Source organism: Gracilinanus agilis, chromosome 2 (genome assembly GCF_016433145.1).
Source record: "Gracilinanus agilis isolate LMUSP501 chromosome 2, AgileGrace, whole genome shotgun sequence".
Lineage (NCBI taxonomy): Eukaryota > Metazoa > Chordata > Mammalia > Didelphimorphia > Didelphidae > Gracilinanus > Gracilinanus agilis.
The window spans coordinates 382060468-382084826 of NC_058131.1; the positions used below are offsets into that span (position 1 = coordinate 382060468).

The 24359-nt window shown below is 35.3% G+C and overlaps 1 protein-coding gene across 1 annotated transcript in view; it reads left to right on the plus strand.

Moving 5' to 3' along the window:
- The window catches only part of EBF1 (EBF transcription factor 1), a 467727-nt gene that overhangs the window by 424153 nt on the left and 19215 nt on the right, over positions 1–24359 (plus strand). The window contains exon 15 of the mRNA XM_044659847.1: positions 8314–8402. Coding sequence (XP_044515782.1) covers positions 8314–8402 — 89 coding nt within the window. The remainder of the gene's footprint in view (positions 1–8313; positions 8403–24359) is intronic.

The following is a 24359-nucleotide window of genomic DNA, read 5'->3' on the forward strand; positions in this document are numbered from 1 at the left end:
TCTTTGGGAAGAAATCTAAAGAACAATTACAGAAAGTAATATTACTCTTGTTAAATCAGAAGATATGCCAAGGAGGCTGGAGAATTATAGATTTCCCCTTAAAACGTTAGGGAAGCAAGACAAACTATTGCTGGCCTTCACCGCTTAAATGCAGTCATCCATTATATAGTTAAAATCATCCTTCTTCTCATCCAAACGAACAAACCTGGGATTGTCACCAAACCAGGGGCAGTCCAAAAGGGGAGGGAAGCAGGGAAGAACTTGTGAAAGCCTATAAACTACTGTTTCCTTGAGGGATTTCATGTTAGTTTTACTCTTGGATTAAAGATTGAAGACCTAAATTAAATCTGGAAGGTCGAGCTGTTCGGAGCACATCAGAGTTGATAAAGTGATAACTTTTCTCTGGAAGTTTATTACAATTATGGGCCATTGTAATTTTTCATAATTATCATGAATTCACCTATTTCCCATTTTAGATAGAAATTTAGCCTCCAGGGCAACAAAGGGATCTGTTCAGGAATAGATTGTTCTACTTATTCCACCAAAAAGAAACGATCCCTAAGACTTTTCCAGAAAATACCATCTGGTGGTTGGATGAGCAGCATTGGTTTTATGTGTCTCTTGCTGCGCTCAATAGCATCAACCATTGTTGCCCCTAAAGGGAAATCAATATTTGAGAGCTCAGTTCAGACCTATCAGTCACACAATAACTCCTCTTGGTCCTCAGAAGACTGAACAAGAGGAAATGGGCTTAAATTAAAATGAGACCTCAGTTGGACAGAAGGAATCTTTGTATACATACATACTGTGGATTTACATATGTGTATGTATGTATTTTCTGTCACTGATAGAATCATTGGGATGGTATCCTGAAGAGATAGAAGAGTCTCTGTCCCTAGGGAATAGGCAGTGGAGGACTATGGATGATTTATTAAACATTCACCTCTGTGAAGGCAGTTGTGGGGCTAGATGTTCTCTAGAGAGCCCTGCCAGCTCTAGGATCTTATGCTTCATGTAGGTTTAATTAAAACGAGGCCGGCTATTTGATTTGCTATGAGGACTTACAGATGCTACTGACTGAAATCAGTATAAATAATAATCATAGAAAACAAGAAAAAATATGGAGTAGTAATTGAATTACTACTACTACTATTAGAGAGAGAGAGAGAGACAGAAAATGCTCAGCTCTGGTTATATTTCTGCCACCTTTTTTCTGTGTGACTTCAGATAAGTAAGTTCACTAACCCTATGTTGGAGGTAATAACCCTCAATAACTTAGGTCACAAAGTTTTTTTAAAAAAATCAATGAGAAAATGTCTATAAAGCACTTCCGTATTATTGGGAAAGTATCTTATGTGATCTCAGGGTATATTTAAAATAACACCCTGAACAAGGCATTATTTGTAACATTTATTTTTTAAACTTTCAACACAAGGAGACTGTATAGTGGAGAAATTATTTTGTTCACTTTAGGAAAACTGAGTAATGTTTTTCTTTAGGAGACCCTTTTAAAAACAAGCAGCCACTTTTTCTTCCTTCCTTCTCTTCAGTGAATCCTCTTGCACTTTGAATGGGTTAAGCTTTCTAAGTATCCATCCAGCTCTTTCCATCTCTTTGGCTGGCATTTGAACTTTCTTCCATTTCACTCTTCTTTCTTGGAGAGCATTCTACATTTCATCATTCCATGTTCTTCTAGGTTTTTCACTTGTTTTATCCCTCAGATTTTCCCTCATGTGCCCTCCTTTCTTGCCAATCTGTATAGCTTTTATATCGGGACTACCTTCTTAAAACAAGCATATCTATATTTCTGTCATTTGTGTAAGTAGAAATACTTTCTTTGTAGAAAGATCTCTTCTGATTAGAGGAATCTGGGAGAGTCATCCTTCCACCAGGAGGTTTAAAGGACCCATGAAAAAGGAGGCACATTCAGTGTAATTCATTTTGATATCAATATTTAAGCATTTTCAAATCCAGACCTGCGATCATTTGGTGCAGACAGCTCCCAGAATATTGAGGATTCCTTCCTAATGCATTTCTCTAATCCTTCTGCAACTTATGAATTTAGAGTTTCCTGAAGGGGTTACATGATTCTCTCCCCCTCTTCCAGCCCTGCCCATGTCACAAGCCAGTAGGTAGGAGAGGAAAAACTGGAACTCAATTTTTCATCCTCCTCCTCCTCCTCCTCCTTCTCCTCCTTCCTCTGCTTCTGCTTCTTCTTCTTCTTCTCATCTCTTCATAGATTTCTTACAACCAGTGTGTATTGAATGTCTATTGTATAATAGTCTGATAAAAAATTGTGAGGGAAACAGATGAATAGGACATGTGCTAACTTCAAGGAGCTTACAAATCTAGAAGGGTGATATAGGACATGATCACACACAAAAAAAGCAAAAGCATCTACAAGAAAGTACAAAGAGCATTGGCAATTTTTTACACCCACTTTTGGCATTCCAAACGAGTATCTATAAGCTATATCTACATCCTTCCTATTCCCCAGCAGTCTCTAGTGGTTCAATCAGCTGACCCTTGAAGCTCAACAGAGCCTTGGAATGCACAGGGACCCCCAAGCTTTAAAAAGATGTCATTCTGAGAGTGCCCTCAAGCACTGTCTGCAACAATTCGATATTGGGTTTATTTGGGGTGTATCCTTGTTCTACTGAGATGATGAGACACACATGCTGGGTGCTGAGTGCCTGGCAAAGTAATAAAATACCCATGCTGCTGGGAGTACAACAAATCCCTCCATTTACCAAGATTCCTGGATTGCATTGAGGTGCCTGGTTGACATTTTAGGTTTATGTACTTTTAAGTCAATTTTAAAGATAGGATCACAGAGATAACTTGCTGTTTTATTGTTTACCTCTGGATGTTAATTTAGTGACTGGGGGAAAAATGAGGCTATTATGGGGAAAAATGACTTTGCATAACACATATGCAATAACGTTCATGACAAGAATGGATCTGCCTTGGAGCAGAATGCTGTGCAGTTGTTCCTTCAGTTCAAATGGAGAGCAGTCACTGGGGAAGCTCAGAGACCCAGGTGCTGGTTTCATCATTGACTCTGCGCTATGAGGCTTTATTTATTACTTGGCGTGGAGTCTGGATATTTGTTTGGACATTAAATGGCAATAGAATATAAATATTACCTTCCTTAATATCTGCATTTCTTTTTATTTCCAGTCAAAATGACATCATGTCACACAAGTATTAAAAAAAGGAAATTAAAACCTCAGAAATATGTTAAGGCATTGCAGTGAGACACTGAGCTATAAAAGCAGGGAAATTCTGAGCCAGCATTGGAATGGCACCCAGAACACCATCCCTGGTGTTTGAGCCCCCACCCTCTTTCAATTTCCATTGCTTCTGGGAATAACTATTCAGTCAGTGAGGGAGTTGGTGGGGTAAGAAGTATAAAAAAGAAAACTTTGTAAAGAGAATAAACCAAGCAAGAATGCATCTGTCTTGACTTAATGATTTTAATTTGCAAAGAAATCCCCTTAAAAAGAATTTTTTTTATTTGATGCATTTGCGAACGAGATTTTTTTTTTTAATAAACCAAGCATAGAAAGGCCACAATTCACATGCGTGTTTGGTTAGGATTTGTTCATTACTTGAAATGTCTGAATTGAATTTTGTAATCTTATGATTAGCATTATTGCATAAAAATCAACTGTTTTTAGGCTCAGAATATTCTCCACATGTAGTATTGCTTTGTGAGCATTGGGCAAGAAATATATTTGGTAATGTCTCTTCTGAATTAGAAACTCTTCTGACCTTCAGTTAGTATCCTACAAGGAGAAAGGCATGGTAAGAAGATTTAATCCAAAGTTGAATGTTTGGGGGGAGTATCCAGTAAAACAAATTTAAATAGTTGATAAAAGAATGCCTTCCCTGCCTCCTCCAGGCCTGGAGATGGGAAGTCCTGGGTTCAAATGTGACTTTAGAGACTTTCTAGCTAAAATGATGTTAGTCAAGCTACTTAACCTCAATTGCTTAGCCCTTGTGGCTCTTCTACCTTGGAACTGATAGTATTGATTCTAAGACAGAAGGTAAGGGTTTAAAAATACTTCCCTGGTATCAAAATTGTGCTAACTAATCTTCCTTCCCATTGACTTCTGCTTCCATTAAGTTCAGCAATTATTTAGACCATCCTGAAATGATATCAAAATGGATATATAGCCACTTATCACTGTATGTATCACTAGATCTCTGTCTAGACACGAGGGGAATATTAAATCTGAGCAGTAAAGACACAAAGGTAAATTCATCATTTCTATCACACATCTAATTATTTTCTTGCATTAATTCACCCTTTTTCAAGGATTTCCCTTCCCTTCTTTTTTGTTAATCATGGTTTTCCCGGATGCTTTCAAAGTTAGATGAGGATTGGAAAGCCACATAGTAAGATTAAGGTAGCTAACTTATTATACACACCCACTGCTCTTACATCTCTCCTCTAACCAATCAGTGAATATTCATTAACTACAGAGGCTTCTGGAAAATATCTTTAATTACCTGCTAAGGTCAAGTTTATAAGGGAGGTCCTTATTGCCTGACACTCACCTTTCTGTTTTACTGTGAAAATTTATGAGCAATAGTTAGTGCTTTGGTCTTTTGTCTCTTTCTTGTCTGAAGTATCACAATTGTCTGTAATTTAGTGAAATCACATTGGAAACCACAATTTCTTCCTCTTGTCTTGATCTCTTAATATTCCTGAATATTGGATTTATCTTGATTTGTTATAGTAAGGGGCTCCTAATCTCTTTCTTGTGCCCTGTACAACTTTGGCAGTCTGAAAAAGACTATGCATATCCTTCTCAAAATATTATTTCTTAATAAATAAGATAAAATGCACAGGATTATAAAAGGAAGCATTTATATTGAAATACTGTTATCAAAATAAAAAACCTTCAAGTTCATAGCCCCCCCCCTCCAGGTTAAGAACCTTTGCCTTTGGTCCTTGTGTACCTGGCTGTAGACCTCTGTCTATGATATGGTTAAACCATGGAGTGTATTATTTCCTAGAATTTATATAACTTGCTAATTGCTAATTATATTATGACCAAAAGCTATATTGCAATTACTTTTGTATAACCTGTTGCTTTATGTGGAGAAGGGAATGACTTTATTTTGCTATGGCTCCAGAAGGCAGAAGTAAGACCAACTGGTAGAGTTTATAAGATGATGGATCTTTGAAGCAATGTAAGGATGATCTTTCTAGCAACGAGAGATATTCAAAAATAGAATAGACATAGGGAGGTAATAATTCTTTTAAACACAAATCTTCTGACGAAGGTTGAATGATCACTTAAGTAGGATTGCATTAGGGATCAGTTGGATTTGGTGAACTTCTAAGAAGTTATATGATTATAGTCTGAGTAGAGTAAGGACCTTTTCTTTTATGGTCTGGTTTCTTGTGCCACTATTTATTACAGAAGGATCAAATTCCTTTACAACCAACACCATTCTAAATAACAAAAGATTTTCAAATTTTAGTCAATGGATGATTTTCTTATTTTAAGCAACAGTCAATACAATCTAGTCAATTCCTATGTATTTGTTACAGTGGGCTTTGACCTCTTTCTTTTTGGTTCACAGACTTGGAATATTGAGTTTTTTGTAATTTTAAATGCACAAATTGGGGGAGATTTGGGTATGGGTGGTAAGAAGTTTGTAGATTATTATAACATAAAATATGAGTAGAGAGCAAACATAAAGGTATGGAAATAAATTAAAGGACTTTGTCTTACAGTCTGAAAAATTTTCTTTATATCATATAGTATGCTTCTCTGTAGTACGTATTTATTTTTCTTTGAATAATGATGTTAAAATGCATCTAATTCAATTACTCTTTGCAGCAGCTGAATGAGTTTTCCCTGGTAAAATGTTCTTTAGGTTTCCCCAAGTTATGAGTTCCATGTGATATTTGAACAGGTTCTTTTAATTGCTAATATTAAGTGTCGATCATTCGGCTCTAAGTTGGCAGTCTGGCCAGAGAAACAAATTCCTCTCTAAGATATATCAGACAATCATCCAATTAACAACCAAAGGTTTGTTGACACAGTAGGAACTCATTATGGGAAATTAGGAAAAAAAAAGCTTCAGCCATCCAGACTTTATTGGTGGCTTTTAAAAACAAGAATTTGAATTTTTAGAATATTTAGATTATGTGGCTATTAAAATGATCAACTTAATTATGAATACTCATATATGTAGTTCAAATGTTTTGCTAAAAATATAAGATGTATTTTGTTGGCAATTAGCTTATAATGGTGAAAACAGGAAAATAACTTACACCTGGATGCTCATTTCCATCAAGCATGTGTATTCCTTGATTAAATGCCGATGATTTTACGAGTAACAGCTTTGCTGCATAAAGAGCTCCATGGCTTTTTCTCTGCAAGTCTAATTTGAAAAAAAAAATCCTCCTCAAGGGTTTAGAAAGTAATTCATAAAATGGGAGGAATAATAAATATTGTGCCTTAACTCATACACTCTTATAGATAGACAGGTTTGGTACACCTGGGTGTAATTTTAGTTAATTTCCACAAGAGACAGGTTGAAAGTTTACTGTTTAGAAGGTGGGAAAATGGCTAAATCTCATATTTGCAAAAATGATTACATTATCTTAAATGAAAATGCTACTCTATTAACAATTTCAATAAGCATCGCATTTGAAAAAAAGTCTTTTTAATAAAAAGTTACCTGAAGTTCACTACAACTTAAAATATATAAGTGAAGAAAAAGTACTTACTCTGATTTATGTGTCTTTTGGAGGTGTAATTATTGGCTTTTTACTCACCTATGTAAAACAATGTACTTTTGTAAATGGATTTCTGACCACTTTACGCTGCCTTTTTTTCTCTTTCTTTTTTTTTACATAAAAAGTAAGCACTGTCAATCAAGGAATTTTAAGGTTTATTTCCTCTTTAGAAATGATTGATAGCCTTTTAGATTTACAAGTTGACAAGTTAAAGGGTTCTATTGGTATAATTATGTACTAAATTCACAGTCTTTCAATTTAAATGTCCTTTTAAAACCACAAGATTATCATACCTGTATTTTGAAAAGTGGGCCAGTCAGTTTGGGTTGGTATACAAATTGCTTCCATTAGCCTTGGGACCTATTTGAATTTAATACAGTTTTTAAAGTTAGTAGTACTTTCAATAGTACTTTTAAAATTTAGGTTAATGGAAATGCATTTTAAGTACAGCATATAGTACCTTGTTTTTAATGTATAGATGGATGTTAAGAACACAAATAGTGCCTCTATATTCAGCATGAAAAAACACCATGCTGATTGCTTTGGTTATAATTTTAAAAGTTTTTTGAGAGGAAAAAAAAGAAGCCATCTTTACTTTATGGGATATGAGAAGGCGATGGAGCTCAGCTCACATTCCCTCCCAACCAAGGGCTTTAGTGTTTCAATGAGAATCAGGGTGGGAGTTAGTGTAATCCTGTTCTTTTGTCCACATGGAAAATAGGAGAATCCAAATGGGCCAAGTCAGCTCGATATTCACACCAGTGATGGGTGGACACCAAGATGAGGTGCTCTTTGGAGAGACACCAACGCTGAATGTCTAGCAGTGACACGCTTAGAACAAAGCCCATTGTTTCATTCTGCAAACTAACATCAAATCTGACTTGTCTTATTTTTTCTGAGAATCAGCCTCCACTCAAATAGATTATTAAACATTTTATAGAATAAATAGAACAGAGTATATAATACTTGCAGCATTATATACTCTACTATTTAGAGTATAATAATAGAGTATATATGGCTTTTAGCAGAAGTTAGATCTCCCCCCATGACAAAACTATAGAAAGCTTGTGGTTTGGTAAAAAAAAATATGTCCTTACAACACATAGGAACATTTCATATCCAATACATTAACAATACCTGGCAACACGAAGGATTCTTTTGCATTTGGCATATAGCTTCTAATCAAAAAGGACTTTTCCTAGAACACAAAGATGTTGGGGGAGGAGGTGGTAAGTATTTTATCAAATAATTCATACTAGGGATTTTGCAGATAAACAATTGTCTAATTCTAGCATTATTTGCCAAGTCCCTACACTTGCAGAAACCCCATCATATACACTGGAGCAGGTGGGGTTTAGTAACTGATTAAGCCAAATCCTCACATCTCACCTCAAACTGTCTTTGAACTCAGCCTTGATGCTAGAGGCTCATCTAAGATAAAAAGAGCCAGCCAGGATTTTAGCTGCCATTGTTGTCCCTTCATTGTCAGTTCAGAAAACGAAGTGCTTTGTTTTCCTGCACATCCTCTAATTGTGATTTCTCTCTTGCAGCTCTCAATGAACCCACCATTGATTATGGTTTCCAGAGGTTACAGAAGGTCATTCCCCGGCACCCTGGTGACCCTGAGCGCTTGCCAAAGGTCAGGACACCTTCTAGTGTTTCACTTATGATATGTCACAATGTGGATGATCCAAGATGAAATTCACCATTGGGGTCAATTTGTTTAGTATAGCCAAGTAAGATGTATTTAACATACTTTTATTCTGTGCTGAGCACAAAGTACCACTTTATTGTGGCCTGCCAAAGAAATACAAGGTTTTGTCTTCTTACTAGGAGTTCATAATGTTCACTGTCCATAGGAGAAAAACCTTTGCATGAGAATGAAAAAGAGACCCAAAATGATTGGCCATAAAATGTCAGCCCTGACATCTTTTCACTGGTTTCTCATACCACCAATGCCCTTCAGGGCACAAACAGATATTGGGCATTTACTAAATAGCTTGTGGCATACACAGTGCCTTAAGCAGAGGGGACATGGTCCTTTCCCTTAAGAACTCTAAAGTCCAGTTGTGCAGACAAGACAAAAATGAAAAAAAAATGCAATAACAGTGAAAAATATGGCACAAGGCAGGACTTTGCCAAAGGAACTGCATAGATGATAATTGCTTTTGGTCTTCATCTATAATATGTAAGTTGTCAGCGATAGGACCTGATGGAAAGGAACAAAAGGATCAGTTCATGTTCCATCTCTGTTATTTCAGTTTTCTTGTTTGAGAGGATTACACCAAATGACCCTCAGGGACCATTCTGGTTCCAAATTTAGGAACATACACTGAACCTGTGACTTCATAGCAAAACTCCCATTACTGACACAGGCAAAAATTAGATATGAACTCCATTTGATTTAAGCCTAATTAAGTTTTCTCTCTATTTGTGCAAACCCAGAGGTATGATTTATCTTAGTTATATCAGCCCACTTCAGAAACAGATTAGGAAAATGAAACTGGAAACATTCAGTTATAGCTCAATCCCTTAGTTAAGAAATCTTTCAAATATATCCATTCCATTCGGATGTTCCCGAGACTAATCTCTCATTGTCTTCCTTGAGTGCTGGACATCCTTGGTGAAAAGAATTATAAAGGTCAGATACCTCCTCTGACCATCTGAAGGATGTCCTTCCAGAAGGCAGATTGTGTTTAACTGGTGGCAGAGATCTAAACGACTTAGACTGCAGTATGGGCATTCCATTTGTCCTTTACAACTCTTATGAGTTTCTCTTTTGTTTCCCTCAGGAACTCAGTTCTCTTCACTTGAGGTGAAACTCCTTGAAAGCATTTTATTGGAGAAAGTGCTAATTTTGATCTGTCAGTTTAGTTAGAACTTTTCTTTTTTAAAAAAGGGTTTTCTTTTTAACATTTCCTTCTTCCACTCTTTCATTTCTCTGACATTCTCAGTAAACAATTAAATAATCTAATTTATAATAATGAATGACAGTCTTTTCCCATTGCCCAGATATATAGCAGGGACATTTATCTTTAGCTATATCTGGCTATAACACACTCCTATGGATATCCTACAGTGAAAATTAAAACTATCTATCTTAAAACATAATGATCCAAATGCTCCCATATGGTGGACAGCTTTCCTAATGGTGGATAGCCAAACAAATAATCACTATATCTGGGATCATAGATCTAGAGCTAGAAGGGTCTTCATAGGCCATCTAATCCAGAACTCTCATTTATTTACATTTCAGGAGGATCTCTTGCTTGGTAGCTATGCTTTTTTTTTTTCTATCTAGGGCCTAGTCCACAATAGGACTTTTATTAGCCCATCAGATTTAATTAAAATGGTGTGGCTGCACTTAGAGATGATTAAGTGTCTATAGGTAGGATTGGATGGTGACACTATTTTATGCAAATTGTAGCTATCATGGAATCAAATGAATATACTCTAAAACCTTGAAATCAAGGATAGGATCTTTTACTTACTTTAAATCACCTCCTCCTCTTCCAAACTAAATGGAAAATAATTGAGTTTACTGGTGAAGGTATGTGAAATCAATGAGAAACTCCTAGGACAGGGGAATGACTTTCCTTATTCCTAAATAAAAATAAGGGCAGTAAAAGGATCATGGGGGTTAGATATTATACAGTTTTTAAAAAATATTAAAATTTTGTTATGACATAGCTGTCAGTTTTCTGCAGTAGAACTCAGAATTTGTGTTTTTTTTTTACATTAGAAGCCCTAGAAGTTCAACTCAGAGCTTGAAGTTTTGAGCATAAAAATTGTGGACTTATGGACATAAGCATGCTGCAACTCATATATAAACTTTTAAATAGTCAGGCTTTTTTTAAAATAAGAAGCTATCCCTTTCCTGTAAAAAAATAATTGCTGATCTCTTAATATTTGAGAGAAGAATAAATAAAGAAGCAATTCCTAAGAATCTTTACCTTACCATTTTTCACCAACTGTACCTCTGTCTTCAAATAGCTATATTCATGTTATCTGTCATTGTATTGTAAAGCAAGAGTGTTTTAGTAGGTAGAAATAGATTTGAAAAACTAAAGTTTGTAGTACACTTGTTTAGGAATCAATGATGGTAGATTCACACTTATTTTATTATAAGAAAAATCTAAAAGATCAGTACATCAATTTTCCATTATCAAGAGATACTTCATGGAATAGTGAATCACAAGTCTCCAGTGGGGTTCATAGCCCACCTCAGATATTGGTGACCTTGGGCAAGTTTCTCTGTAAATGAAAGATATCATAATCAGTGACCTCTCAGGACTTTTCTAGCTCTAAATTGTGATCCTAAGATCATTATTATAACATTTTAATGAGATATTTTATACTTCTTTTTCAAATCATTGGTCAAATTATTTCAAAGAAGGGTAAATATCATCAGCTCCATTTTATAGATGAGAAAAATATAATTATTTTCCCATGTAAATAAAACTCCTTAGAAGCCATCCTCATAGACATCTGTTGTATGCATACAAAGATAATATAATTATTCTAGGTCTAGGCAGAGTATATGATTTTATCCATCTATCTACACACACACAGAGAAAAATTTAAGACAGGGCTCAGAAATCACACCAATCATTACAGCTTTTCAGAAGCAGGCTTCCTCCAGTCACCAAGCTCCTACCTAGCATGAGGGAGAGGAATATATGACCACCCTCAAGGGGAAAGTTAGATATATTTCACATACTGGTGATGGTACAGGTATGAGTGAGGGTTCTCAGAAGCTATGCAGTATCAACCACTGAAGGATGTATGGTGATCCCTCACAATCTGGTAAGGAGCTGCCATCTTTTTTTTTTTCTTTTTGAAGACTGGCATTATCTCTTTGCCCTTTCAGTGAGCTATCTTTGGCTTGACCAGGATCATTTTAGCTAGGAAGTCTCTGAAGTCACATTTGAACCCAGGACTTCCCATCTCCAGGCCTGGAGGAGGCAGGGAAGGCATTCTTTTATCAACTATTTAAATTTGTTTTACAAGAGACCCACTTACAAAGATAACTCAGAAATCACACCAATCATTATAGCTTTTCACAAGCAGGCTTCCTCCAGTCACCAAGCTCCTACCTAACATGAGGGAGAGGAATATATGACCAACCTCAAGGGGAAAGTTGGATATATTTCACATACTGGTGATGGTAGAGGTATGAGTGAGGGTTCTCAGAAGCTCTGCAGTGTCAACCACTGAAGGATGTGTGGTGATCCCTCATCATTTGGTAAGGAGCCGCCATCTTCATTGTTTTTTTCTTTTTGAAGACTGGCATTATCCCTTTGTCCTTTCAGTAAACTATCTTTGTAAGTGGGTCTCTCAGCATTTATTCCAACGTCCTGAAAACAAGTCTCAAGCTTAAGAATCCACAACTGAAGTGGAGGTGAGGTTTTTTTCTTTTTTAAACCATCTTCCTCATTCCTTATTTAAGTACCAGGCAATTCCTTTGGTTCTCCTCTGCAAGGATGAGGATGCTACGGTACCATCAGTGCCTCCCCTCCCTGACCCATTCCCTCTAGGCCTCACCCTACTTAACACAGTCTCATTATCTCTCTCCTATTTCGCCACAGGGAGGGGGTGAGATGGGGGGTAGAGGAGGTTGTATGGGGAAGAATTCAACATGGTAAACATATTTCTTTCGAGGAGCAGTCACTCTCTTAAAGAAAATAAAGCAGTTTGAGGAAAAGTAACAAAGGCTATATTTGTGTATTTTGCTTTATGGGGCTGAAAATATCTAGTAAATTGATCCTGTGGGAGTAATAAATACACATTACTTTATCTTGTACCTCATGTCCTATACCCCAGAGCCTTGATAGAACAACACCACTTAATAGACTTAAAAAAAGAGTAATTACAGTCATTGGTTGTGTGATTTTTCAGCCCTTCCAGCCCTGCCTGACCTTCTAATTTAGCTCACCGTATCTAACTAATGCATTTATATTCATCTTTTATGAAGCATGTGTAGTACAAAATTGACTTTACAGCCTTTAGCAAGCTGTCCTACCAGGTTTGAGGTTTGGTTAGTAGTAAGTAGAATAGTAGCTACCTATCTCTCTCTCTCTATATATATAGATAAAGTACATAGGTGGCTCCAAGCATTTTTTATCCTTTAGGGAACATAATAAAAAGTATTTATTGCATTTTTTTTACTTTAAAGCTTTTATACATTCCAGCGTTATTTACAGCTAAACACAAAGGCAAAAGATGCGAGTGTTTTTTAAAAAAATGATTACTGTTAATGTTTCTGCTTGTCAGAAGTGCTTAAATTTTCCTGCACTTTGTCTAAAAACTTAGTACCGTTGCCTTTTAAGAATAACACATTTAAAAAGATCTTGCAAGTCTGATTTGCAAACACCGCTGACAGTTTATGATGAGCGACGGTGCAAAATTTGCAACATATTTGTCATTTCTTTGCTCGACATATTAAGAGAGTGGGTTAAGAAAAAAGAAAAACCCAGTGGAAGAAAATTAAAACAAATTTAAAAAAAACAGCAAAAAAAACAAACAAACAAAAAAAAACCAACATTCCCAAACAAGCCCCAAACCTTGAGCTAAAGAGTGCACTAGAATATCTCATTCAGTCTTTCTCATGACTTCCACTCAGTTCACTCAGCCAGTAGAACACAATTGTTCTCTATGCATTTTTTCTCTCACCATATGGTCTCCTCATTATCATACACTAAGGGTCCATATGGGGAACTTGTGAAGTGAACTGTATTCATTTTAACTGCCAGATGAGCAGCCTTTTGCTTTGCAAGCTTAGCTTAAGTCATCTGCTGTCTTTATGTTGTTATGGCAACACAGTACCAATAAAAAATTCTAATCTACTGTAAGTGATCACAGTATTTTAAGTGTTTGCCCGTAACTGCCCTCTAAGCGATGGGGCTTGGTCTGGGAAATGACAAAGGGTTACTGTCAGCTCCAGCAGGTGGCAGTAAAGAAACCCACCATATTGGTCCATGCGGTTAGGGGTAGGTGTAGAGATGGGTTTGGTTTTTTTTTTTCCTCGAGAGGGGACAGGCTGGGTAGTGGTTAGACAGCTCTCCCATTATACCACCCCATACAGTTGTTGGCTGATATTCCAGCTCCGGCAATAAAGTTAGCAGGATTGGCATGGGAATAAAATGCCAGCCCAGAGAAAATGAGGCCAGCCTCCTCTTCTTCTCTGGCATCTCACAGCCTCCATAGCCACCAGACTGTTTTGCCTGCGTTTCAAAATTAGTCATTTCGAACACCGGGCTAATTAAGAGTACCTTAAAGTAATGGAAGTAGGCAGCAACATCCTTAAATATAAATCATTTTCACCTCCACAGGCCCCATGATATGTTGCATCTCTGTCTCTCTATCTGTATTGAAAGTGAATGTTTATAGTCTCAGTTCATCAGTTCACATTAGCCTCATGCTGAATATTTAAACACAGAACAATTTGAACACACCATGAAGGAAGACAGTGACTGCACTTTCATTTGGAACAGCAAGGGCTCATCTAATAATAATTTAGTAAATCAGCCATTTAGTGGCTCAGTTGTACCCTGCATTGTGCCAAATATTATTCAGTTCGACTATACACTCACAAAATTGAAATTCAGACCGGAGTCACACAGAACTCCTTTTGCTCAGTGAAGGAGATGAAACTGAAAGCCACCCTCCTTCCAGAGCATTAGTGCTTGGTGATTTATCACAAATGCCATGGCGGGGCAAAATAAAACAACTAGCAATATACAGTGTAGTCTAATTATTCTTTTATTGTTTTTGTCTTCTATGCAAGAACTATCAGTAGTTCAGAATGGCAGTGACATTAGTGAAAACAAGAGCAAGAAAATGTTATATAACCACAGTGCCATTAGCAGAAGAACATGCCATTCACCACTTAGGGTGCTGCTTCTGGGCTCCAGGAAAGAATCAGATATGCCTTAGAATAAAGAAGATGTAGGGCCATATATTTTTTTTCTTTAATTAGAGAAGAATATTCAAACGTTGGATGCAGATACACGAGAGGCCTAGCCCAAATTGATGAGAGCATAAGAGAAGAGCATTTTTTATGAAAAATTCTTGTGTGAGTTAAATTAACTTCCAGGAAAATTGTGCTTTCTTCTGTGAGAAGACAAAAAATTCTATAAGCCAATGTGTTTTCCTCAGGCCACATAAAACAGCCACATTCAGTGTCCAGTTCTAGTGATATGTGTGTTTCAAGTGCCTGGTAGTATCTACTTTTTCTGTATTCTTTAGAGTCCTTTTTTATTTTTGTCCTAAAATGTCTAATTTTGAACACACACACACACACACACACACACACACACACACACACACTTTTTAAGCTACCATGAATCTTCATCAAACTAAGGGAGAATGTAAATTTTAATCAAAATGCCAAGATCACATACTTTTGCTAATGAAACTTCACTCTTCCTCCTTTCCTTCCATTATTATTGAGTTTTGGTGGTAGTGATATAATATGGAAAATGGAGAATAGTTTAGAATTTAGCCCTTTGCTTTACTTTGGTTGTGGAAACAGCAACAATCAAAAGATGGAGTCAGCAGTCCAGTTATGATAGCAATAGAGTTCTTCTACACATAACTACTTTTTGTTTTAGCACAAAAGATCCTCATATGAAAAGGAGTTCATGTCTGTGTGTGGCACTCTGCATATGGGAACATTTAATACAATTAATGATGATTTAAAAGCAACAAAAAAAGAACATACATGGAAAAAATAATTCCAACTTTATAGATGTAAGAACAATAAAATGCACCATTTGATGGAACTACTCACCATTTTCAGTTCACGAAGGCAAACCTCAAAGAGCTTAGGTTAGGAAGTCTTCATTCTTAGTTCACTATCCTAGGCTTGAGCAACATTAAGATTCAGTTTCAACACCCTTCATTCCAGAAGGTAACAAGTCTCAAAAGAAGGTAAAAAAGCAATGGTCAAATATTTGAAAATTCAGAGATGTTTTATGCCATAAGAAGAAAAGCACTGAGTTAAGAATCCTAAGGTCTAGCCCCAGTTTCTATCTCTTCTCCACTGGGACCATGAATCTCTGGACTACAGATTTGTACTCTGTATAACAAAGGATTTGGATTCAGTGTTTTCTCTAGTCTCTTTCAGCTCTGGTATCCTGCCACATCTTGGGTATAATTATAACCTTGTACCTTCTATTTTTCTTTCATTGGAGACTCTTAACTGGTGTAGAAAGATAAGACACAAGGACTTTCAGAAGTATAGGAATAACTCGTACCCTTGAGCTTTTGACTTTAATGAAAATAATGAATTTGAATAAGAGAGCTACAACTCACCAGATTCATCCATCTGACCCTGGTACCTTTGCGTGTATGTGTGTGTGTGTGTGTGTGTGTGTGTGTGTGTGTGCGTGTGTGCGCACATGTGGCACAGGGTAGGAATCTCCCTCAGACTTTCATTACCAATGATGATGCCATTTAGGAGACAATACTAGTAGTACCACCCTCTCAAAAATAGCTATTGTCATAATTCTTTTCAGGAATACCTAGTTTTACAACCTATACTTAACTGCTGACATTTGAAAAGCCAACTCTTTTGGTAAAATGAATCAAGTCATAATGTTTCTTTTATGAGATCCCCTTGCAGGAAGGGAAGGCTTGGCACCTCTTGGAGATCAAGACTGGTGATCCATCATAGTAAAGTCAGCTGTCCTAGCCAGCTTCTCAGAGGTCACTCGATCGAACAAGCAGCTCTTACAACTATATTATTGCTTACGGAACAGTAATTGAGGCACCACAGATAAAAATTACCTGGTCTAATAGGCAGTGAACAATTTTCACTCAATAAAATTATAAGCCAAATCATTCATTTCATAACACTCTGACTAATTTATTTGTTGACCTTTTAATATCCATAGCTCTTCAGTGGTATTAACTGCAACTCAGACAAAATCTCTTGTTCATTTTACTTTCATTGATTTTTTTTCCCCTTCCATTGAGGCAATAACAGTCTGTTTGAGAACAGCCTTTTCTTTCCTTGGTGAAAGTCAATCATGTAAGTTAGGAGTCTTCTGTTGATATAGCTGCATTAGCTTACAACCTGCTCTAAGTATGACACAAAGCAATCTCACACTGTCTTTGTAAGCAAGACTAAGCTTTTCAGATAGACTCTATGAAGATTTCAGCCTACATTCATATTCCTGGGTGATGATACAATAATAGATGCAAGAAGAAAAAAGGCTGTTCATTTAAACTGAACATAAAAGCAAAATGGAAAGCAGAGAAATTTAAGAAACTCACTCTGTATTTCTCACTAGCAGAAAATGCTTTTTAAGGTTGTATCAGTAGAAAATGTGGTGATTCAGCGTCTGGCCATATTAATTTTCGCAAATTTTTAGCCAGTGGTGTTGGGTGGACAAATTCCCTTCTGAAACCCATGAATAATCACCAATACACTGTATGGCAGTCACAACTTCCATAGAAGCTCCTAGTATAATAAAGTACTATAAAATCTTTAGAATACAGGGTTATAAAATATAATTGTTACACGCTTGTCATTTTATTTCTCCCTAGAAATAACTGCTTGTTACCTGTATCTATGCTCCTCCTTTCCATTTCAATTTAGTTCAAAGTGGCCCTTAGTTATAATGAGAATGTCCCTTTCAAGAGAAACACATTTAATTATAACCATCATGAAATGTAAGCGACTCTACTCAATTGCAGGACTTATGAGTAGTGTGTAAAGTCTGATACTGAAACATTCTCATATTCTGATAAGCTTTGTTTTGAGCATTTCACATTATTAGAATAATACACATTTGGGGAATTCTTCTATAGACCAAAAGTAAAGTGGTATTGAAGTGTTGCTTTGATTATATCTCTCACATTTCTCATTCTACTGATTTTTAATATGAAAGTAGTCCTGTTCTGAAGTATGGGTAGAGTACTGGATTTGGAGGCATAAGACCCGAGTTTTCCTACTAGCTCTGCCCTTACTAGTTATGTGACTGTGGCCGAATTATTTGACCTCTTCTTGTTTTAATTTTCTTATCGGGAAAATATGTGTGTGGGAGGGGCAGAGGAGGGGGCTGAGGGATTTGAATGAAATGATATGTAAGAGCCCTTCCAGCTCCAGAGACTATAATACTACCCTGATAAATGTGGTAAGGAAGAATGAACATCATTCAGTTCAACAAATGTTTTTTGAATACTCTTATGTATACCTGAGACAGATAGACTGTGGAATGGATAGAGAGCTGGACATAGAGTCAAGGAGGTACGATTTCGAATTCTGCTTTCATCATGTGCTACCTGTGCATTCCTGGGCAACTCACTTAACCTAGAAGGGTATAGAACCGATGGCCTCTAAGGTGCCTTCCTATTCCAAATCTGAGATGCTATAATCTCAACAGATATAAACCAACAACCAAAGAGAAATGTCATTAGGGGAAGAGAGAGGAAGAACCCTGGATTTGGAGTTAGGAATACTGGATTCAAATCTTGGCACTGATACTACCTAGATGTCCTTGAGCAAGTCACTTTATCCATCTTGGCCTCAGTTTCCTCTTCTGTAAAAAGAGGGAGTTGGACTAGATATGTTGGGAAGTCTTTCCAGCTCTAAATGAATGATCATATTATTGGCCTGGAAGACCTATTAGAATATATTTCAGATACAATGGGAAAGAAGACCAGAATCCAAATCCAACTTCCTTAAAGACTAGCATCCATGACAAATTTACAGTTTTATTCAGTTATGATTTATAAAGTGAATTACTTGGAATCCTCAGGAACTATTTGTAAAGTGAAACACCTAAACTCTATTATATTTATGGCAAGGATGTTTAAGGTTTCTGTCCTTGGAAACAGATGAAAATGATGATTTCTTTATCACAGTTGGATTATAGCCAGAATGCCTAAATCAAAATTAATATTGACACCTCAATTAATTTTTTTAATTCAACAATTATTTGAATACTTATGTATAAAACATTATGCTAACCAAAGGAGATACAAAGATACATAACAACAAGTAGTAAAAATGGCTTATATTTATGTAATGCTTTACAATTCAGAAATATTTTCATCATGCCTACTGTTTTACTACATCAACTTTTACACGATAAGAAATTGAGATATTAGGCAATTTGCTTGGAGTAACATAGCTAAAAAATTTTTTGTAGCATTAGGAATAGATCCCATGTTTCTTGATTCCAAGTCAAATATTCTTTTTAACACATCACAATCCCTATCTGATATGGACCCCAATCTCAATGAGTTTGCAGCCTAGATAGGGAAAGTAAGACAGATATATCAACTACTAGAAAAATTATATTTAACAAAGGACAACATAACAAATAGATACAATAGGTGCAGAATGACATGACTTTATGGGTCTCCAACCTTTTTTGATATACCATCTCATCAATAAAAATAATTTTAAGCATGTACTCTAAATGTATGTTTATCTGCATGCTTTTCACAAATTTTATACATGTCTACTGTACTAATATGCCATACATTATGTTACACAAAACCAAAATTTAAAGGAATGAGACAATGAGCCAAATTTTTTATTAATTAAATTAATTAAATAAAAATAAATTAATCAAATATTTTATTAATATTACAAAATGTTTTGCTTTCTAAACTATTAATAATTATGTTTTAGTGATATCTGTGTGATTTATTGTGCCTCATTAAAAAAACTTAGTTAATACTTTGCTATATGATTATTTGAAGGTCTAATATAAGTAAATTTATCTTAATATTTTGTTTTAATGGTTGTCATAACTGAAATAGATGTCTCACAGAGATACAAAGATCAAAATGATGAAAGTGTATCAAAGGCTATACTTAATTATTCATAGTACTTATTTATCTTTCTCATCTGTCAGTTTGTACTATACAGAGGATTTTTGTTTAAATTTGGGCAATAAACTTCTTTCTTTATTGATGTCAACCAATTCTTCTTGGAAACCATTCAGATTTTTTCAGTATGTGTGTATATATATAAACATCTCTATATGCATATATGTACATACACACATACATATGTATAAGACTTCAAATCTCATTGAAACTCTTTGTTTGGAAGATTTTAAAACAGAATAGAAAATTCTAATTCCAATTCTTAAAATGTATAAGGATAAGAATTTTGATATCTGATACACTTACATTGTTTTCAGCTGTACAGAGAGAGAGTAAATTATCTATCCAAAAGAAGGTAGCAAATAGTGTTAGTTGCTAGAAAAAGGGTAAAAAAAGGTGAGGACTAAAGAAATAATTTTAAGAGATCATTTGTAACTTTGAAGAAAAGAATCTAACTGAGTGAGGAATGGAAGTTAAAAATGAAATTATGAATTGGAGGCTAGAAGGAAAATGGGGCCCCAGAAAGAAATAGGTAAGTTCAGAAGAGATGTGAGTTTGGAGAGAAAGATGATATAATGAGACCTGTAATTCAGATAACAAGTTATCTATGCCTCTCATCCAATGCAGTTCATTCTGTCCCACCAAGAAATGAAAAGTATAAAGGGACTCATAATGCAGAACCTGTGTGTATAAAATATTGCCTGTGTACCTGTTGGTGGGTTAAAAGTAAACATAGCTACCTTGAGGAATAAATAAGACAGAGCACAAAGGGTGACCTGCACAGCCCTGGGAGGCCCTCTTGGTTAATAGATTGACTGAAGAGGAAAATATAGCATGACCCCCAAGGGATAACCAAACTTAGTATGGGAAGATGAGTGTACATCACACCCTGCCCATGATAGCCTTCATGGACAGGAGTGTCATTATGGACAGGGTATGTTCTAAACTCATCTTCTTATACGATGATTGGTTATCTCTTGGATTATGCCATAGCCTCCACTTTGGAGACCACCAGGTAGTAATGCTACTTATGTAGTTGTGATATGTTCTCAGCTGAAGTTGAAGGACTTACCTAAGAGCTATGATGAAAGACTTACTTAGTCCGGCTTCTGTTTGAAAACAAACCTAATTCTATGCATGCCTGGGCCATTCCCATTTCTAATTTAGGCATCCTTTCCCTCAGTCCCCCGATCTGTGACCTCTCAAATGAAATAGAAAGCCAGAACCTGTTCCTTTTCCCTATGGTAGGGGTCTCACTGTCTCAGTATCTGGTTCTGTAAATTATACGTTAGATTAGTAAATGGATAGATATTCCTTTTATGCTGACCTATCCGTTCTAAGAAAAAGGGATAATAAATAATTGCATAGTGGATGTTTGAATCGCCTAGACTGCTAAACCAGAAAATCTTTGCTATTCAAAATTTTGGACTGACTTTCTAAATAGTTTTATTTTTGAACAGTTATATAGTTCTTTTCAGTCTGGATATATAGATACAGCCAATAAATATATATTAATTCTCAGCAGAATTGGAATCAGAAATAAAACAGACCCATAGATCTCCTGATATCTATGTTTACTTGCTTTAATCTAGAAGGTAAACAGTCCACTGAGATTATAATGGATTACAGTGGAATATTAGGAAGGATCAAATGGCTAATCCATAGCTCATAACCAGGCATTCATTTCCTATAAGGGTTTTAGTTTTTTTATGCAAAAAGCATTTCAGGAGACCTAGGGTAGAGTTAATTGATGGCTTGACATTCATACAGAATAGCCTCTTCATGACAGTGTTACTATGAGAATCAAATGAAATAACATATGTAAAGCACATTGCAACCCTTAAAACACTATGTGGATGATAGTTATTTTAAGCTATTATTAATTCTTTAATTTAGGAGCTTATAGCCTAAGAAAAACACCTATACTAGAAAAGACTCATTATATATAACAAAATCAAAATTTGAACTTAAGAACTAGAAAGGAACATTCATCTAAGGGAGGTATGCAGTACAATCATGGTAATCAAAATTAAATATGTAGAATTTATATTTAAAATTTAAACAAAATTTAGGGTCAGATAGAATAGAGCCAACGTAAAGGTCTTTTGAATAAAAAACAACCTTTATTGAGTATTTTCTGTGTACATGCCACTTTGTTATGTGATGACTATACAAATAGCATAATTGGTATAGTCACTTTTCTCAAAGAGTTTACACTCTAACTGAGAGACATGGTGTATTAAAGAGCATTCTGCTGCAGGGCACATTGAAATGACTAGAAATGCCAAGAGTTCAGGAGTGGAGAGAGTGGCAAATTCCAGCAGCCATGTACTATAGGTTATAGAAGCAAGATCAAAGATAATGTTTAGGAGGAAATGGCAAAGCATTAAGTCTTAGTGGTTGTCATTGTTGTTCAGTCATTTTAGCTGTATTTGATTCTTCATGTTCCCCTTTGGGGTTTTTTTTGGCAAAGATACTACAGTGGTTTGCCATTTTCTTCTTCATCTCAGATTATAGATGATGAACTGAAGCAAACAGGGATAAGTGACTTGCCCAGGATCACCCAACTAGTAATTCATCTGAGGCCAAATTTGAACTCATAAGGATGAATTTTTCCAACTTTAGGCCCAGCACTCTATCCACTGAACCACTTAGCTGCCCCTAGTTTTGGTAGACTTATTGGAAGACATAGAGTTGTTGGTTCTCATCCAAGCCCTCTGAGCAGATTTTCTGTACTTCTAGTCAGCACTAAACAATATAATGGAAATTATATACTTTTTGTTGTTCTCTAATTCTTTGATTCATGTTATTCATCTCAAGCTTATTATAAGCTTTTCAAAGAATTTAGAATCACAAAGAATTTATTGAGAGCATCTCATGTGCTTTGCAGTGTAGCGGATAAAGAAGAATATGAGACATGATCTCTGCCTTCAAGGATCTAATAGTCTAATTGGAGAGAGGAAATTAGAATATGTGACAAAGCAGTGACATATTTTTATAACATTACATATATAATAGGAGTTCAGAGGAGAATAAAATCTCAATCAGTTTAAGAAGATTTCATGTAGGAAGTGGAACTTAACCTGGAACTGGAAGTATGGTTATGTTTGGGATGTCTGTAGGAAAGAAGGGAAGCCAATCTAGATAAAAGTGATTGGGGACAAAAATAAATGATTAATAATCAAAGAATAAGGTCATTTCTGATATAATGAGACTAATCTGTTAAATAAGAAAGATTTACCAGTAGAGAACAATGAGAGATAAGATTGGATAGGTATAGGCAGAGAACCTTCAAAGCTTTGATTCTATTCCTTATAAGCATCTAGCATGGTTCTAAAAAAATAAATGTCTTTCAAGATATGCAAGATTAAATTTGATTGTGATGACTATAGTTGATAAATACTACAACACAGTTTAAAACCATTTTTTTCATGCACTTGTAGTAATATAATCAGCACTGATTCTTAAATTGAAATAGAAAAGAATGTTATTCTGATTTTATCACTGATATTTCTAGAAACATTATTTTTCTTTGGGTTACACAAAAATATTTCTGTAGCATCTTAGTGAATCAGCTACATCACTGCCTTCTAAGTTACAAAGCAAGGAAATGTAATAGGAAGACATGTGTACAGTCTAAGGAATTTTTCACAAAATACATGTTAGAAACATGCATTTATAAGATAATTTACCATTACAAAGCACTTTATCTCATCAACTAATCTTTTGCTTCTGTACAAGAAAGATAATACAAATATTATTCCCATTATATAGATGAGGAATCTAAGTCTCAGAGACTAAGTGACATTCATGATGATACAACTAGTAAGGTAGCAGAGGTCTTCTATATGAATATTTTGTGCTCTTTCCATTATACTATGAAAATTTAAATTAAATTCAAAGACATAAAAAGAAAAGTAGTCTCACTTTAAGACAAGCATTGGTTCAGAAATGATTGTGAATCAGAGTCTGACTTTTTTGCCTCTCCAATTTCATTTTCTTTACTCTCTCTCTCAAACTATCTCTACTTTCATGCTTTGAATTATGTTAAAAAGAAGAGTTATTTAAATATTTAAAAAGAGAAAAACATTTTAAAAAAGAAATGACTACACAGATTAAATATTGTAGTCAAGTACTTTTTTCAGAAATATTAAATTTGCATATTAATATAGAGAAAATTTTATATTCTACCTTCTTAATACCAAAAAATAAGAGTTTAAGAACAATTTCAGAGACAAAAGATTATATGAGATACCTAGCTTTTCCCATCTGGGAAATTTCTTTTCTAACATCTCAGGCTCAATCATTTTCCAATGTGAAATTACAGATTTTTTCAAATTACCATATAAAACTACAAAAAAATTACACTCATGACCATAGTAGAGATAGCATACAGTATCAATTTGATTTTAAAAGGCATACATCTTTTTTATTACCTGTCATTTTTATAATACCTTTTACAAATTTAATCAATACATTTTAACATTCTATATACTTTAAGTGCAATATACAATAAATATTCAAGTTTCATCTTAAACATGCTTTAGCCTTTAAATTGTTAAAACTGCAGTGCCCTTTCAATCTACTTACATAATGTCATAAAATATACATTTCAAGGTAAATGAAGTCAGCTACTTCAATTTAGTTCCTCAAACTGGTAGTAAATGAGAGGTTAACACTATGGTGCCAAACCCATTATTGAGTAAATTTAGCACCTTGGACAGCTCTGTAAAATCTTTATTGCTTTCCT